Source organism: Neolamprologus multifasciatus, chromosome 11 (assembly GCF_963576455.1).
Source record: "Neolamprologus multifasciatus chromosome 11, fNeoMul1.2, whole genome shotgun sequence".
In the NCBI taxonomy this organism is placed as follows: domain Eukaryota; kingdom Metazoa; phylum Chordata; class Actinopteri; order Cichliformes; family Cichlidae; genus Neolamprologus; species Neolamprologus multifasciatus.
Window position 1 is genome coordinate 36,475,724 of NC_140449.1, and position 19,201 is coordinate 36,494,924.

General features: G+C 46.6%; 1 protein-coding gene across 1 annotated transcript; it reads left to right on the forward strand.

Moving 5' to 3' along the window:
* The first annotated feature begins 1,508 nt into the window (after window positions 1-1,508).
* On the forward strand, window positions 1,509-15,292 carry myo1eb (myosin IEb). The gene is made up of 27 exons (XM_085177202.1): window positions 1,509-1,855; window positions 3,266-3,403; window positions 4,224-4,313; window positions 4,394-4,488; window positions 4,566-4,653; window positions 5,311-5,400; window positions 5,483-5,614; window positions 5,684-5,818; window positions 5,899-6,031; window positions 6,116-6,312; window positions 6,393-6,473; window positions 6,605-6,691; window positions 8,521-8,607; window positions 10,011-10,178; window positions 10,263-10,348; window positions 10,709-10,790; window positions 10,893-11,098; window positions 11,177-11,321; window positions 11,532-11,646; window positions 11,723-11,892; window positions 12,039-12,184; window positions 12,373-12,519; window positions 12,817-12,974; window positions 13,052-13,126; window positions 13,203-13,392; window positions 13,501-13,664; window positions 14,926-15,292. Exons 1-27 carry the CDS (start codon window positions 1,853-1,855, stop codon window positions 15,000-15,002), a joined length of 3,285 nt encoding a protein of 1,094 aa, XP_085033328.1. The 5' UTR covers window positions 1,509-1,852; the 3' UTR covers window positions 15,003-15,292.
* Window positions 15,293-19,201: the final 3,909 nt, after the last annotated feature.

Here is a 19,201-nt window from a genome sequence, read left to right on the forward strand (position 1 = left end):
ACATCGAAAAGGCTCGGATGAGCTTTCCAAAGTTCTACAAGTTGTGCCTCCGTCGCTTGTGTCCAGATCACACGCTGCACAGCCGTGCTGCTCCGTCTTTTTCACCGACGTTTACGTGTTTGCGCGTGAGCAGTGTGAGCGGCTGCGGTGACACCCTCACGAGCGATTGATGATCGGGAGCTGGTCGTGAGGTGTTAATCGCTTCTCGTTACCCCACGTATACTACACGATGCACGATGAAGGCCAAAATCGGGCCGATCACCAAATTGGTCGCACGACTCAAAAATCGGCTCAAAATGGGCCACAAATCGCAGAGTGTGAGCCGAGCATTAGACCAGCAATGTTTGTTCCTCTCAGAGAAAGAAAAAAGGCTGCAAAAGTACAGGGAAGAATGGGAAAAGGAAAACACCTGGCTGGAAAAGTGCACGATAACACCTATAAAGCGCACTGCACTGTGTGCCGACGCACTTTTTCCATAGGCATGCTTCTAATGGTGGGCACATGAAGAACATGAGGGGCGTGAAAGCTCGGGGAACCCTTAACCAATCTTTGTCCACCAGGCCACGGTGGAACCAGATATGGTAAACACTGGTTTGTTTGTTTTTAAACCCTCTGGTTAAGGTTAAAATGGGCATGTGCAGTGAATATCAGCGCTATGTGGCCAGAAGTGTGATAATATAATTTATTTTGTGTAATAAACAACTGCAAGGATAGATGATTACAACAAATAGATGAGTAATACATAAAAGTAATACATAGATGAATAATGATGATGAGTTATGATGCGTAATCATGGGAACAAGTGGGTTTACAAACGGGAGCAAAAGCTGAAATAATGCCTCTACTGAAGCCAATTGCACTAAATGCACTAAATGTGCATTGTTACAAGAATATTTTTCTTTTTATTGTTTTCTATTAATTTATATAATTTTAAGTTAAGCAGGACAGAGTTCTTTTAAAGAAAGATTTACTTTTATTCTCAAAAGTTAAGCATGACAGGCTTCTGTTTAAGAAAGACGTGTTTTATTGTGTTAATGTTGTCATTTTGAGCTAAAAATAAATGGCTAAATGATTTTTGTTTCCCATGTGTTGCTGTCACAAAGAATACGCATCTACTTAAATCAAATTCAAGTCAAATGGTTAAAAAAATAATTTCACACACAAAAAAAGAGCTAAAAAATTCACCACACTGGGAAGGGTGAAGACAACTGGGTCGCCCGGCCCTGGCAACGAGGTGTCCCTTATTTATTTCTCAGGGAGTTGGCAACCCTAGTAGAGAATGACCTTTGATCAGATCATATTGATCATAATGAGCTCACACAGCGTTCTTCATGCAGCAACAGGAAGTAGTTTTTATTCCATTTATTCGTGGGTCGCTATGAATTATGGGACGTGTTTTCTCCTCCGCTAAAGGAAACGCTGGAGCTCCTTCCCTCAGTGTTTGGAGACCTGAAGCAGGTTTGAACCCAAGAGAGAGCTCACCGCTGCCCACATGATCACACCTTAAAAAACACGAATAACACTGGGCGCTGTGCAGTTCTCCTTCTGGTCTCTAGGGGCAGCGAAGCTCCGCGGCTCTGTCTTCAGACTGCATTACCCAGAATTCCAGAGGCGGAGCCTACCTGCCCACACCTGCAGAGAGTTGAGACGCTGAAGACTGAAGGGAGAAAAAAGACACGAGAGTAAAATGCCGATTAAAGCAGCAGAACCGCAGTGAAGCGAGCTGAACCGGACCGAGCAGGTCTGACCCGGACTCACCTGACCCAGGACCGGGCCCAGCGCACCTGGATCCACCTGAGACCCACCGAAGGTTTCTCAACTTTTCTCAGAAGCAGGAAGTGAAGCAGCAGACATGGTGAGTTCACAGACTTCACTACAAAACCCGCAAAATCGGACCGGGACCGGGACCGTAGACTGGTCCCGGTTCTGGTTCTGGTTCTGCAGGTTTCGCTGTGAGGGAGAAGGTTCTGATCAAATCTGTGCAGCTGGGAGGAAACGGCAAACAGACACTTCCTGAACTTCAATCAAAACAACAAAATAAACAAAAACAATCAATAAAAAATTCTGTAAACAAAAGAAAAACATTGGAGGAAAAAGATCAACACAGAAATATGATTCAAAGAAAACAAAATAAATGTTATTAGATGATGTGAACAGAAACAAAGACGCTTACGTAACAATTACACTAAAATAAAAACACAGAAAACGTTCAAATGTCTCTGTGGTTACCATGGAAACGGCTCAGCTCACATTTATTTGATGATAAAGTTTATTCCTGACGTCATGTCCCAACCAATCAGACGGCAGACTCTCTCTCTCTCTCTCGCACACACACACACTCTCTCTCTCTCACTCTCTCTCTCTCTCGCACACACACACACTCTCTCTCTCTCACTCTCTCTCTCTCTCGCACACACACACACTCTCTCACTCACACACTCACACTCACTCTCTCTCTCTCTCACTCACTCTCTCTCTCTCTCTCTCTCTCTCTCTCTCTCACTCTCTCTCGCACACACACACACTCTCTCACTCTCTCTCTCTCTCGCTCTCTCTCTCTCTCACACACACACACACACACCCTGCTGCGTGTAGCGTCCTGCAGCCCGGCGTGTCGAGGCGCCGCTGCTCGCCACTCCTCAGCACAGCAAGATCCTGCAGGACTGAGGAATGTTGGGAATCTCAGGTCAGGCTGACTGAAGTGTGGGGTGGAGTCTCTGGCACAGACTCAAACAGCTGAGACACAAACTAAACACCTGGATCCAGGTAAACAGCCCCCTGTTGACTGGGGGCAGAGCAGGTCAGCCACTAACCAGAAGGTCGGTGGTTCGATCCCAGGCTGCCTCCTGGCTGCGTTCCACATATCTTTGGGCAAGATACTAACCCCATGTTTGCCTACTGGTGGTGGTCAGAGGGCCCGGTGGCGCCAGTGTCCGGCAGCCTCGCCTCTGTCAGTGCGCCCCAGGGTGGCTGTGGCTACAATGTAGCTGCCATCACCAGTGTGTGGATGTAGTGTGAAGCGCTTTGGGGTCCTTAGGGACTAGAAAAGCGCTTTACAAATACAGGCCATTTACCAACATGAGTGCACATTCAGGCGTGTCCAGACGGCGCCATTAAACGCAGCTCCGTGTCACCTTAAAGGTCCCACGGGGGGCGTGGCCTCACAGGTGAACCCAGTGAATAACATGGCGAATAACGAGGTAAACCAATCAGCTACACGCAAAGATTTACTGATTTCAATCTGTCTGTTTTGCCCCACCCCCAGGGGAGTAAGGAGCGCTACCATTGGCAGGCTCAGAATGTGAAGGTGAGCGGCGTCGATGACATGGTGCTGCTGTCCAAGATCAACGAGGACGCCATCACAGACAACCTGAAGAAGAGATATATGGACGACTACATCTTTGTATCCTCAGCGCACACCCTCGATTTGATTGGTTAATTGGTTGATGACCTCACCTTCAGTTAACTCACAGCTGTTTAGTTATTGTCACGGTGTTTAACCCGTCGTGCTCTGTGGGAGCGTCTCACCTGTGGGAGCGTCTCACCTGCTTCAGTTTGTGAAACTTTATTAACAGGATCAATAAAGCCTGCGAGTGAGTCAGGTGAGGAGGCACCTGGAGCGTGCTCGTTTTGTCTCCGTCTTCTTATTCACAGGGTTGTGAGTCCCGCCGCCCCCTGTTCTCTGAGGATGTGCAAAGCAGATGCCTGGGCTCTGCTGCCCTCTTGTGGCAGTTCAGAAACTTGCTCGCCACGTTCCTGATTCACCGGGTTCGTCGCCCAGAGGCCGTCCGAGTTTAGGCTCACGCGATGAGGCGGGAGGAGATGAAACGTCCTGAGCTGAAGGGGAGGGCGGCCAAATTTTAATCAGGTTTTTTTAATATTTCAATAACAAAGACTACAAGAGAGAAGACCGCAATGATCACATGACTCCATCTGAGCAGCCCGAGGCAACTGTGGGGAGGAAAAACTCCCTTTAAACAGGAAGAGACCTCCAACTAAAGAAGGATCAGGTATCCGTTGGAAATTAGAGAAGAAAGTCATGGCACACTGATCTGTGAGCAGCCAATCACCAGTGAGTTTCTGTGGTAGCCCCTCCCACAGGTAGTGACATCATCAGTTCCAGATGCTTAGTTCTGCTGGTGCTGAACATCCGGCACTGGGATGGTCTGTCTCTGGTGGGGGGGTCCTGGTTCTGGTGCTGTTCCTTGACCCTTTTCTTTCAGACTTACATCGGTCCAGTGCTGATCTCGGTGAACCCGTTCAAACAGCTGCCGTATTTCACCGAGAGGGAGGTGGAGCTTTACCAGGGAGCGGTAAGACCGAGCGGCCAATCGACAGACAAATACAAACGAAAAACAGACAAATAGCTGATTGAATGCCCCGCCCCCGACAGGCTCAGTACGAGAACCCCCCCCACATCTACGCACTGGCTGACAACATGTACAGAAACATGATGATAGACAGCGAGAACCAGTGTGTCATCATCAGGTAGGCGGGGCTTAAAGCTCTCTTCAAACACACTCTTTTCACAAATGTGTAACGTGATGTCTGTCTTTGCGTGGCAGCGGCGAGAGCGGCGCTGGAAAAACTGTTGCTGCCAAATACATCATGAGCTACGTGTCCAAAGTGTCCGGAGGAGGCGACAAAGTTCAGGTCAGAATCGGAGGCCATTGATTGGTTGACATGAAGGTAACGCTGCCTCACTGCTCCACCTTGTGGTATAAATCGTTTTTGCACTTTGTAGTTTATCTCGACACTCATCGCTGCTGCTGCTGGTTTGAAACGTTTTTATCATGTGACGCTCAATTCAATTCAGTTTTATTTATACAGCGCCAAATCACAACAACAGTCGCCTCAAGGTGCTTTATACTGTAAGGTCGACCTACAATAATACATACAGAGAAAAACCCAACAATCATATGACCCCCTGTGAGCAGCACTTTGGCGACAGTGGGAAGGAAAAACTCCCTTTTAACAGGAAGAAACCTCCAGCAGAACCAGGCTCAGGGAGGGGCGGGGCCATCTGCTGTGATTGGTTGGGGTGAGAGAAGGAAGACAGGATAAAGACATGCTGTGGAAGAGAGACGGATCATTTTATAATAACAATTCTAATAATTAGTAAACGTTTATTCAAAGTGTTAATTTTAATTTAATCGGACATGTTAAGATTTCATTTTTAATTTATTTCTTCACCTTTTTATTTTGGCACGTCGGGTCTTCCTTAGTTAGATCAGAAAACGGCTGATTGTTTGTGTCAGCTGATAGTCACCATGGTTACAGATGATGTTAGCGATGTGTTATCACCTGCAGCGCGTCAAAGACATCATCCTGCAGTCCAACCCTCTGCTCGAGGCCTTCGGGAACGCTAAAACCGTCCGCAACAACAACTCCAGCAGATTTGTGAGTATGATAGCACAGCTGCTTTGGCTGCCGCCGCGCAGACTCATAGACGCCCACAGACACGCTGCTCTTAACCCGACAGGGCAAATACTTCGAGATCCAGTTCAGCCGAGGAGGAGCTCCTGATGGAGGCAAGATCTCCAACTTCCTGCTGGAGAAAAGTCGAGTCGTCTCCCAGAATCAAGGAGAGAGAAACTTCCATATCTACTACCAGGTACTGCAATGTGTGCTGCAACGTGTACTATAACTGTTAATGGAAGCTAATGCTGGCCTCTGACCTCAGCTGCTGGGAGGGGCTACCGCAGAGCAGAGGGAGAACCTCGGGGTCACGACCCCTGACTACTACAACTACCTCAACCAAACGGGAACCTACACGGTGGAGGACGTGAACGACAAGAAGGAGTTCTCGGATACGATGGTCTGTGCGTGCGTGTGCGTGCATATGTGTGCGCGTGTGCGTGCATATGCGTGTTAAAGTGTGTGTACCTGTGTCCTCAGGAGGCCATGTCGGTGGTCGGTCTGTCTCTGGAAGATCAGGATTCAGTCCTTCAGCTGGTCGCAGGAATTCTTCATCTGGGAAACATCAGCTTCAGAGAGGAGAACAACTACGCAGTGGTGGAGAGCCAGAACTGTGGGAAACCCGACACTACAGCATGACACTGTTGTTTGTTTTTATTACCACTTAAACCAGTAAAACCTTTTGTCTCCTCGTCAGTCCTCGCCTTTCCGGCCTACCTGCTGGGGATCTCTCAGGACGGTCTCTGCAGCAAGCTGACCAGCAGGATTATGGACAGTAAGTGGGGCGGGAAGACCGAGTCCATCTCGGTGACCCTGAACACCGAGCAGGCCTGTTTCTCCCGAGACGCCCTGTCCAAAGCGCTGTACGCCCGACTCTTCGACTTCCTGGTCGATGTCAGTGCCTGCACACAGCCTTCACACTTTGCTGTTTGCTCTTTATCCGCCGCTCATTCACCTTCCTGTTTCTGTGTCAGTGCATTAATAAAGCCATGCAGAAGGAGCAGGAGGAGCTCAACATCGGAGTCCTCGACATCTACGGCTTCGAGATCTTCCAGGTACAAACACACTTCCTGTCTTAAGCCACACCTTACAAAACAATAATAAACACAAACTGTTAGATTGTTCCTGCTGATTTGATGATCAACTGCTCTGATTATTGATTAACTTTTACTTTTTTGTTTTTTAGCAAAATGGTTTTGAGCAGTTTTGCATCAACTTTGTGAACGAGAAGCTGCAGCAGATTTTTATTGAGCTCACGCTGAAGGCTGAACAGGTGACGTTGTTCTTTAATAAACAGATGACATACAATTATTCTGGGATTAATTTTGTGGTTGTTACCAAGTTTAACTGATTCAGCCTGATTTTAAAATATCAGATGACATTACAGGTGTTTATTGGACAAATCTCGATTCAACTATTTTCTGAGATGATGAACTTTGTCTTGTTGTGTTACTTTTGTGCGAGGAATCCAAATAATAATTCCCCAGCTTCCTCCCGAGTGATTTTTGACCAGCACGGACTAAAATAAATCCATCCATCTTCTTCCACTTGTCTGGGGCCGGGTCAAGGGGAGGAACCTAAGCAGACAAGCCCAGACCTCCCTCTCCCCAGCCTCCTCCTCCAGCTCGTCGAGGGGAACATCAAAGCGTTCCCAGGCCAGCCGAGAGATAAAACCCCTCCAGTGTTTCCTGGGTCCTCCTCCTGGTGGGACATGCCTGGAAAACCTCACCCAGGTGGCGCCCAGGATGCATCCTTGTCACCACCTCAGCTGGCTCCTTTCGATGTGGAGCAGCAGCGGCTCTACTCTGAGCCCCTCCCACATGGCCAAACTCCTCACCCTATCTCTAAGGGAGAGGCCAGCCACCCTTCAGAGGAAGCTCATTTCTGCCGCTTGTATCTGCGATCTCGTTCTTTCGGTCACTACCCACAGCTCGTGACCATAGGTGAGGGTAGGGACGTAGATCGACTGGTAAATTGAGAGCTTCATTTTTACACTCAGCTCCGTCTTCACCACGACGGACCGGTGCAGCATCCGCATCACTGCAGCCGCCGCACCAATCCGTCTGTCGATCTCCCGCTAACTTCCCCCGATGAGATTCTGAGACCACGATGTGAAAGCTTCCACCACTTGGCTACGAACAGAATCAGTGACAAAGGGCAGCTCTCTTTGCTCCTGCAAAGGTTGTGTGAGGGTCAAATGGCCCGTAGAAGTGAGCCAGACACCACATACTCCCGTGGGCGGGGGTGGGTATCCTAGTATCCTCTCGGCTTGGTGCCTGTATGTTGGGGTTTCTCCCAGTGAACGAAGGGGTTTGTTCCCTGCACCCTCCGGTTGGGGAACGGGTCCTGACTGTCGTCTGCGCTGGATGACGGTTCAGAGTACCTGGTCTTCTTGGAGTCCCTGGGTGGGGTGTTTGAAGCTGCTCCACCTGGGGACTCTATACTACTGGGAGACTTCAGTGCTCATGTGGGCAATAACAGCGAGACCTGGAGGCGCGTGACTGGGAGGAACGGTGTCGCAGATCTGAACCAGAATTTTGTTATTGGACTTCTGTGCAAACCACAGTTTGTCCATAAGTGCACGCGGCACCAGGACGCAGGTCGATGATCGATTTTGTAATCGTATCAGACCTGGACCATATGCTGTGGACACTCGGGTAAAGACAGACACCAGAGGTGAGGGGAAGCACCAGGCTGAAGAGGGAGTCGTATTGGGCTTGGTTAGCCTGTCGGACTTCGGAAGCAGCTGATAGGTACTAACAGGCCAAGCCAAATGTGGCTCGGGCAGTGGCTGAAACAGGAAGTTCAGAGAGGCCATGCAAAACGACTTTCAGACTGCCTCAAAGAGATTCTGGCAAACCGTCAGAGACTCTGCATTTTACCCATTCACTCAGTGAAGCAGAGTTGCCTGATGTCAGAGTCATTTCCCTACAGGGGATTAATAAAGTATACAAGAAACAACAACCTCAGAGAGCAGTGCTCTGCCTGCTCTGTGTAGGGTGGAGCGCTGCTGACTTGGACTGATAACATTGTCGGACTTCAGGGACCTCCTTTAAATAAACAGACTAAATGTGAAGCCAGATGTTGCTGTTGTGTCTGCAGGAGGAATACGTGCAGGAGGGAATCAAATGGACTCCCATCGAATATTTTAACAACAAGGTGGTCTGTGACCTCATCGAGTCCAAACTGGTGAGTCCGCAAATCACTGAACACAGCTCTGATAGATTTAGTGCTCCTCTCCATCTGTTTTTATTCTCGTACAAACATTACTGACATCAACCATTTGTTACGTCAAACTGCAGCAGGATTTACGCTTAAGGGTCAGTTGCCCCCCGAGTTGATTCCGTCTGACAGAGGATTTAGCTCCTCCCACTTTAATCCCACCTACCCTTTAAGTTGTTAATGTTTTTTGTCATTAGCCATCTTCTGGTATCTGGAGAGGGGTGACCTGCTCATTTTATAATACTCCTGCAATTTTTACTCATGTAAAGGATTCCTATCGAAGTGTCTGTTAGACTCAGGGACCCTTCAGACTTCTTCATGAATGTGCTTTTAAATACTCTAGGAACAACAAGTAGGCCTGCAGAGCGAGAGCGAAGTGCTCTAATAGGGTGATATGGTACTACAAGGTCATTAAGATAAGATGGGGCCTGATTATTTAAGACCTTGTATGTGAGGAGCAGGATTTTGAATTCTGGATTTAACAGGAAGCCAAAACAGGAGAAATATGCTCTCTCTTTCTAGTCCCTGTCAGTACTCTTGCTGCAGCATTTTGGATTAGCTGAAGGCTTTTCAGTGAGTTTTTTGGACATCCTGATAATAATGAATTGCAGTAGTCCAGCCTGGAAGTAATAAATGCATGAACTAGTTTTTCAGCGTCACTCTGAGACAGGATATTTCTAACTTTAGAGATGTTGCACAAATGGAAGAACGCAGTCTTACATATTTGTTTAATATGTGCGTTGAAGGACATATCCTGGTCAAAAATGACTCCAAGGTTCCTCACAGTGTTACTGGAGGCCAAGGTAATGCCATCCAGAGTAAGAATCTGGTTAGATACCATATTTCTAAGCTTTTCAGCGCCGAGTACAATGACCTCAGTTTTATCTGAGTTAAGAAGCAGAAAGTTAGTGGCCATCCAGGTCTTTATGTCTTTAAGACATTCCTGCAGTTTAACTCATTGGTGTGTGTTATCTGGCTTCATGGACAGATAGAGCTGGGTGTCATCTGCATAGCAGTGAAAATGTATGCTATGTCTTCTAATGATGCTGCCTAGGGGAAGCATGTATAATGTAAACAGAATTGGTCCTCAAATATTACTCTCACTTTTGTATTTATGGTGAAAGTTGGGTGTTTTTAATTGAGTATTCGTTGAGTTTTAATTAAAAGATAAAGACGTCTGATCTTTACAAGCTTAAAAACAGTGTGTGGCTTGTTTGGTCTCTTGATGCAGATGTGATATTACCTGAGTACAGGTGAGATTTCTGCTGCTTGCAGGAGCTGAACTCTCAGTTTTAAATGAACTATAAGTCAGATTATATAAAACCAGATTCAAACAGCTGTATTTTCAGTGAACACCCTCTGTGTTGCAGAATCCTCCTGGGATCATGAGCATCCTGGACGACGTGTGCGCCACAATGCACGCTAAAGGTGAGGGGGCGGATCAGACCCTGCTGCAGAAATTACAGGGACAGATTGGATCTCACGAACACTTCAGCAGCTGGAACAAAGGATTCATAGTCCACCACTATGCTGGAAAGGTCCTCACCTCACCTGTATACCTGTCAGAGTTTTAATGACCACATCTGTCTGCGTTTACTGACCGCACCTGTGTCTGTGGGCAGGTGTCGTATGACGTCAGCGGGTTCTGTGAGAGGAACAGAGATGTGCTGTTCAATGACATCATCGAGCTGATGCAGAGCAGCGAGTTGTAAGTACACTGTGCGTGGATGTTTCAGGAGCGTGTCCTCGCTATCAGCCCCTGATGTCAGCAGAGATGGCAGTGTTACTGTAATCTGATTACTTTTTTCAAGTAACGAGCAAAGGGTTTAACATTGCAAAAAGTAATTAGATTACTGTTTTTTTTCTCGTTAGCACGCTGTGTCACTGGGTTACTAAACCGTGATTTTGTTTGTGAGAGAGTCTCCATGGTAACAGACATGTGCAGATCAACAATGGATGGCGTGATGGAGAGAGTACAACCATGCAGCGTTCAAAGCGTGGAAGTAATCACATTACTAAGCTGTGTGTGTCTGACACAATCCCGTCTCTGTGGTGTGTTTGTGGGCAGTCCGTTCATCAGAGCGCTGTTCCCTGAGAACCTGGAGGCAGAGAAGCGAGGGCGACCGACCACCGCTAGCAGTAAGATCAAGGTGAGAAAGCTGGAGGTTAGACCTCCTCTAAGAATGAAAACGACAGTGAAATAAGCAGCTTTGCCAGGTGTGGTTCTCAGGTGTGTGTTCGCTGCCCTCCAGAAACAAGCTAATAGTCTGGTGCAGACCCTGATGAAGTGCACCCCCCACTACATCCGCTGCATCAAGCCCAACGAAACCAAACGCTCCCGGGACTGGGAGGAGAACCGGGTCAGACACCAGGTGGAGTACCTGGGCCTGCGAGAGAACATCAGAGTCCGTCGAGCTGGATATGCTTACAGACGAGTCTTCAATAAGTTCCTGCAGAGGTCAGAGGTCAAACATGGTTAGGATATTTAAGCTAATGGGACGAAGTTAAGGTTCTAACTCAGGCTGCCGTGCTGCAGGTACGCCATCCTGACGAAGGAGTCCTGGCCTCAGTGGAGAGGTGATGAGCGTCAGGGCGTGCTGCACCTCCTCCACTCGGTCAATATGGACCAGGATCAGTTCCAGCTGGGGAAGACCAAAGTCTTCATCAAAGCTCCCGAGTCGGTAAGAGAAGCTCAGCAAACTGCAATCAGGAACGCTGAGATTCAGCACGCCTGAGGTCGGCGCTGTGGTCCGCTGTGACGCATGGTCATCGCTGACGCTGTGACCCACGGTCATCGCTGACGCTGTGACCCACGGTCATCGCTGACGCTGTGACGCACGGTCACGGCTCCGTCTTTAGTTTGTCATAATGGTGTCGTTTCCTCTCTCCAGCTCTTTCTGTTGGAGGAGATGAGGGAGAGGAAATATAACGGGTACGCTCGTGTCATCCAGAAGGCGTGGCGCAAACACATTGCTGTTCGCAAATACGTCAAGATGAGGGAGGAAGGTACGATTGTTTTTGATAGATGGGTTAAAGAAATCTGAGTTTGTTTTCAATAACTTTTCATTCGTGCTTCCTCTAGCCTCGGATGTTGTGCTGAACAAAAAAGAGCGCCGCAGAAACAGCATCAACAGGAACTTTGTGGGTGATTACCTCGGGACTGATAACCATCCTGAGATCAGACAGTTTGTCGGCCGCAGAGAGAGAATTGATTTTGCTGACGTCGTGGTGAAATATGACCGCAGGTTCAAGGTAGGAACCCAACCTAAAAGCAGAACCACGGGCCTAGATCTGGTTCTGTTTGAACACGTCCTCGGCTGGAGACCGTTCACCATCATGTCTGATGAGTCCCTGAATATTTCTTTCCTCTCTGAAATGTTGCTTCTGTTGTTCCACAGTCCGTGAAGAGAGACCTCATCCTGACACCAAAGTTCCTTTACATGATTGGTCGGGAGAAGGTGAAACATGGTCCAGATAAAGGTCAGATCCAGGAAGTTCTCAAGAGGAAGATTGAGATCAACAAAATCCAGTCTGTTTCTCTGAGGTACGCCATCAGAACCGGGAAAAACTACAGTTAGAACCAAAACATGACAGCAGAGCCAGATTAGTCCTTTCCACTGGGTCAAAAAGTAGAACTGGAAATAGAACAAAACATGAAGATAATAGAAGATAGCCATTGTTGTATAGCATTCAAAATATTGCCTTTCTCTGACCGACCTTTCTGTTTGTTAGCACTCTTCAGGATGACTTCTTCATCATCCATGAAGAGGAGTACGACAGCGTTCTTCAGAGTGTCTTTAAAACGGAGTTTCTGAGTCTGCTGGTCAAACGTTATGAGGACAAAACGCAGAGGAAGTTGCCACTAAAATTCAATAACCTGTAAGTTTCAAACACGTCGTTCTCCAGCATACCTCATGCACTGTAAAGGAAGCTAGCCACCATGGCCTCACCCTTTGGCCACGCTTGGTTTAAAGTCTCCTGATGAGCATTTTCACTGTTGCCATTTTGGTGTTTTGAAACTAGAGACAAGCAAGGAGTCAAACTGCACAACCAATGAACGTAGTTCCTATTACAGGAAATGCACTGAGAAACCAACACTTAAACCCGGGTTTAACAAGGAGTCATCAGACTGGTACTAACCAAACACTGCCTCTATCTCTACACATCTCCGTTCAGCCTGGAGTTTAAGGTGAAGAAAGGTGGCTGGGGTCCGTTCAGCTCCTCAGGATCCAGACAGATCCAGTTCCAGGTGGGTCAGGGTGACGAGGCAGTCTTGAAGCCCAGTGGAAAGGTCCTGCAGGTCTCCATCGGACCGGGTCTGCCTAAAAACTCCCGTAAGTTGTGACTTGACTTAGTCACCAATGTAACCTCTTGTCCACTCGGCATTACTTCCTGTCTGTTTGTCGTCCAGGTCCCACCCGGAAAGACAACCGCAAGAGCCGCTACATGGGAAACCGTGCTCCGCCCAGCAACCAGCAACACTCGGGTATCAGCAAAAACCAAGTTTCAGGTGTTTTCACGACTTCTTAGACGACTTTTTTGACGTTTCTTATTCTCATCAGCATCTCGCTCCAGAGGGGGTGGAGCCCTGAAGGAGGGCAGCGCCTACTCCAGAGGCTCGTTGCTGAGACAGCAGTCGAGCATGGAGCAACCTACCCTGCCCCGCCTCCAGAACCAGCGTCGCCATGACAGTCGTCCCCATCAAAACCAGGACATGGGCTTTATGGATGTTCCCGATCAGGGTGCCGCAGGGTGAGACCGCTTGGAGTGACCCAGTGTTATGAAATAACTGTGGTCACCAGTATGACCAGTAAAGGGACCATCCGTAAATGACTAGTAATCCCTGCTTCTCACCTGTAGGGTACACCGGCGCCGTTCAAAGGAGGTGAAGCCTTCTCCTGGAGCGGGGCGACCCAAACCGAAGCCCCGAACTCCTCACTGCAGAGCTCTGTACGCCTACGATGCCCAGGACACCGATGAGCTTAGCTTCAATGCTGAGGACATCATTGAGATAGTCACTGAAGGTAGTGCCCCACCTTGTATTGATGTTACTAGATCTCACACCTTGTTAAACAACAGTGAATGTAGTTGCATGGTAGTACTTTCATCCAGAATCGTAGTTCCCACAAAGACCGTGCACGGTCGCAGTGGCGGTCCTAGGCTGTTTGGCGCCCCGGGTGAACACTCCCTCTGGCGCCCCCCCCCCCTCCACGCACACGCGCACACACACAAAACATATTAAGGATTGTACATTAACATAAAGCTGTTGTACACACATATGAAGAGAGAGAGAGTATGCATGCAAACATCTACCAAACAGCCATCATAATCTGTCACACAATGAGAACAGGACAAATCATCAACTGACAATTAATATTAAAATCTGTAACATAAAGTATTGTTTGGAGTTTAGTCTGTTACTGTTGCTATTTTTACCATTTCTTCTTGGAGCAACTGTAACCCACATAATTTCCTTTATTAATTTCCTTTTAATAAAGTATTCTGATTCTGATTGGTTCAGGATGACCTGCCATTATCCAATCACACATATGCTTACCTGCATCTTTTGTTTCTCCTCCTCTTCGTTTCTCTTTTTTCTAAACTGAGCACCTGATGGCTTTGAACTTTTCTTGTCCATCTTCCATTGGTTTTAATTTTGCAGTATGAACACAAATCCCCCAACTCGAGGATCACCACAACATAACCTAACACACCTACACCTTCGTTCACAGATTCACTTTGTCTAAGGTTTATTTCTGGGATTTCACACAACCCAGGATTCAAATCATGAACACATGATGGACTTGGATTTACAACATTATAAATGAAATGTGCTCTATTTGGAAGCAGCCGCCCCCCCCCCCCCCTTTCGACGGGTTGTGTGTGAGACTTTAAATCATCAAGCTGTAAATTTATAAATTTTAAATTGTTATTGATCCCTTTACCCCCAGCAGGCGCACCTCGCAAACGGAGGGCGCCCTTACTCCCAGCAAATGGGCCATAGAAAACCGAACGGTGCCTGTGACATTCCCACTATGCGCTGGCCGTGATGCCGCCCCGGACAACCGCCCGTGTCGCCCATATCTAAAACCGCTACTGCACAGTCGTGTAGTTCCCACGAGGACTGCGCACGGTCGCGTAGTTCCCACGAGGACCGCGCACGGTCGCGTAGTTCCCACGAGGACCGCGCACGGTCGCGTAGTTCCCACGAGGACCGCGCACGGTCGCGTAGTTCTCTTGCTTACCTGAATGTTTGTCCTACGCATTGTTTTTCCATTTCCACAGATCCGTCTGGTTGGTGGCTTGGTCGCTTGCGGGGCAGAGAGGGGATGTTCCCTGGAAACTATGTGGAGAAGATCTAGACCTCGATTCCAGGGGTCAGAGGTACCAACCTGCTGCTGCAGCTGGGGTCATAGGTCGTAGGAGCTTTCAACACATTGGTTGAGAGCTAAAAGGAGGCTGACTGCTGAAGATGAACAAAGTGAACACAGTGGCAGATTTAAAGCCCTGTACAGTGTTTGACATTAACAGAGCAGATGAACAGACCCTGAACGTCACACAGGAGCTTTGATATACAAATAAAGGTATTTTATTTGTCTCGTCATTGAAACGGAAATATTTTTTACCTGAAATAAACAGATGTAGAAGATGAATGTTCAGCTGTGGTTTCTGTCGGGATCAATGTCTCAGCTGCAGCCTGAATTAGCAGCTCACCTGAGCTGAGCTGCTCACCTGAGCTGAGCTGCTCACCTGGCACACCTGTTTTCTTTCATTTTAACTTTTTTCTTTACTTTTTCTGATTTTTATCATTTGGATTTTTTTCCTTAATGTAAACTTTAATTCATTTTTTAAATTATCTGTGTATTGTTTTTTAAAATTGCACACACAGCAGGACACTACATTACCCAGAGTCCTTTTGACCAAGTGGGCTGTGCTGGTTTTAGGTACAGTTGGAAAAGATTGGCTCATCCATCCCATAGTGTCGCTGTTGTTTTACACCAAAAGGAAAAACTGAATAAGTAGTGTGTGAACGTCAAAGGTAAACACACTTTTAAAATTGGTTTTGCAACTGAAGCCGTGTTCATTGTACTAATATGTTATGGAAGATTACCTGTGCTCATTCTGATGAACCTGCTGCAGTGTTTTTGATCACACTCTGACAAACTGAACATCACAGTTTTACTTTAAGAGTATAATTCCCCCACTGTTATCATCACTTTCTCCTTCCTCCTCCTCCATGTTGGGCCTGCAGTTGGTGCTGCTCTGAAAGCGCTGTGACTAAGTTTAAGAATATAATCCACCCACTGTTATCATGTCAATGCCCTGTACCAACACAGAGCAGAGCAGCTATCTGAACGCTACCCCAACAGAGGTCGATCATCGTGTTAATAATTTCACCTCCTCACTACGTACGACTCTGGATACTGTAGCTCCAGTGAAAACTAAGGTCTCTAATCAGAAGTACCTGACCCCGTGGTATAATTCTCAAACACGTACCCTAAAGCAGATGACTCGTAATCTGGAGAGGAAATGGCGTGTCACAAATTTAACGTTAACTAGTAATGACTTCATGAACTTCTTCACACATACAGTTATCCCTCGTCTTCATAATACATCACAGTGTAAGCATTACTAATCACCACCATCCCCTCCTTAAAATAAATCAGGGTTCACCTGATGTCAAGCGTCTGCTGTCAGACTGAGTCGGGACGTTTCGTTAATATTATGCTCCTGCTGCAGCAACACCGCTGAGGTGTTAGGGTTAGCTCAGGGTGCTGATTCACTCAGACTGAGCACAGAAATGGCTGCGTGGACATTAAAACTCATTTAAAGGAGAGAAGGAACCATCGACTGCTGTGAGAAGACAGGTGTGCTTCATGTGATTGAATGATCTACACCTTTACTGCCACCTAGTGGTAAAGCCGAGTATCTCTGTTTGAATGAAAGCAGACGATATTCGCTTCTGGACAGCAAAGAACATCAGTCAGTGAGCTCTGTTACAGCAGCTGTTTGTTGGTGTGATGAACAGTGTTTGTGACAAATGCACCGAGAATCTGAGCCAATTCAAAGGTGTTTGGGATTCTGATTGGCAGAGGACATTTTTGTTTTGTTTCATGATGAAAACACATTTTTCTGTGATGCTGGATATATTCTCTCAGCTGTGACCTCAGGTCAAAGCAGGGTGTCAAACTCGGGGCCACGTGCGGCTCACGTCACACTCACAAACATGCTGAGGGATCGTCTGTTTGCTCAGTGACAGTCAAACGCTCGTGCACACTGATGCATTAAATACGAACACAGTGACAGCAGGAGCGCTGCCACACGTGTGCAGACAGGACCAGTGTGTTTATTCGGTAGATCAATGAAAGGCTTCAGTTAAGAGGGCAGAACAAACATTTGTCTTATAAAATATTTGAAATTTTAAAGAACAAACAAAACGTTTTAGGAAATATTTGTTTGTTTGTTTGTTTGTTTGTTTGTTTTGCACTACTTGAACACTAAAGTGGCCTCCAATGAGACGACACACAGCAAATCCAGCATGTCCAGATTCACACGGTCAGATTTGATTTTGTAATATAAAATTTCTGTTGTTGTCATTTAGAGTATTTCTGTGCTGAGCTGTGACGTTTCTAAAACCAGATGAACTTATTCCAGCCTCAGCAGATGGAGAAGACAACTCCCTTTACAGGTGCTGATAAAACAGCGCGCCCACTGTTCCCTTTCATAGCGTGACGTACGATCAGTTTGTAACTTCCTCCCTCTTCCTGAAATGCATAAAGGAGTGAGAGCACCGCTCCTGTTTCAGGGCTCGCACGACTGCACTGTGATGTTTGATGTGTGTTGGCTCTCCTGCCTGCAGTAATAAAACAGCTTGATCACCGTGTTGCAGCTCCACAACAATTTCAACATTAAAGTGTCTACATGGATCCACACCAGAGTTTAATGTTCTTGGAGAGCCAGTACGTTAACTCTGATTTAAAACCTGTCTGGAGTTGATAATTTAACACTTGTTAATGTTAACTAGGTGTTAAGAGTTTATATATTAACTCTCACAGACTGTTTTATTTTAACTACATCGGAGTTATCTTCTAATTCATCGTAAAACTTCTGAAATTTTACAAATTCCTTTGGAAATAAACGTTTATTAAAAAGAGGCCATGTTTTTCTGAAAAACCTTTGTTTTGAACTGTGCACCACGTGTACATGTTCTGACTTTCATCAGAATATTGTTTATCAAAGGTCATAGGTGAGCTGGTCAGTGCAAACAGCACGCTCATTACTCTTTTCTTCAGTACAACATGAACGTCCTCCCTTCATCACTTTGTGGAACTCTAACTCCCCCATATCCCACCTTCCCAAGCATATCCTGTGTGCAGAGACAATAAAGATTAATTGTGCACTAATTAATTGCACAAATAATCTGGTAATTAATTGCAGCACAGTACAAAAAAAAGTTTGTATTTTCCCAGAAGACAGTTGCAGATACGAATCCATTGCCCGTATTTAAAGCCAATATCAGAACACGTTTGTTAAAATGGTGCTCTCTCAAACAACCGAAGAACACAGACAACAATTAATGCCGAACTACATTTAAAACAGTCTGTTTCATTTGGACCTAAACCGTGTGCACAAAACTCTGCAGGGATGTCGACCCACAGTCAGCGCTTCTGCTGGTTGCTACGTCGGTTTGGTGGTTTTCAGGCTTCAAGTAGCATCATCATCATTATTATTATTATTATTATTATTATTATGTCAACAATCTAAACATTGTGTTAGGTATAATTGAATTAGCCAAAACCTGACTGAATATTCATGTACAAGCTGTTTTCCAAGGCTGTAGTGTTTGGCTGCAAACAGCAGATTTCACCGATCAGCGAGGCTGATGCCTTTCACACCGCTTTGTCTCAACTCAAAAAAAGCAATTCAATTTTATTTATATAGCGCCAAACGACAACAACAGTAATAGTAATATTTTTAAAAAAAATGAGGGGCGGAGTCTGAATTTATTTTATTAGTGTCATAGTCCGTTTAGGAGTTCAGAGGTCAAGAGTTCACGCTTCCATTGCAACGCCTCCAGATTTGAAACACTCGATTTTAACAGTATTATTTTACACCTCAGACTTACATCTAAAGACTGTAACTGTGAGTCAAATTAAAGTACGAACACCAACACATTTAACGCTTTTGCTGTGCAGCAGTGGCTCACAGTTAAGTTTGACAGCCCGGCTTTGAAGGCTGCAGTGAGAAAAATGAAACGTGAGTCCGGCTGTTTCCGGGATGTTGGCGCCGTTTCACCGCGTCGTTGAGTCGTTTGTCCTGTCAGGATACAAACAGCAGCCTGAGGCAGCACGAGACGATATTTCCCAGCTTTAATCAGGTCATTGAAGGGCTCATAACCTTTCGGCATACCGACCGTCACGCGCCCATGTTTACAGAAGGATCATGCGCGTGCGTGAGGCTGCCGTAGGTGTCTGCAGAGCTGCCTGTTTCAAACAGGAAGTTTGTTTCCGGTTGTCGCGTGTTTTTGTTTATTTTTAGTTTTGTTAATAAACATTTAGTG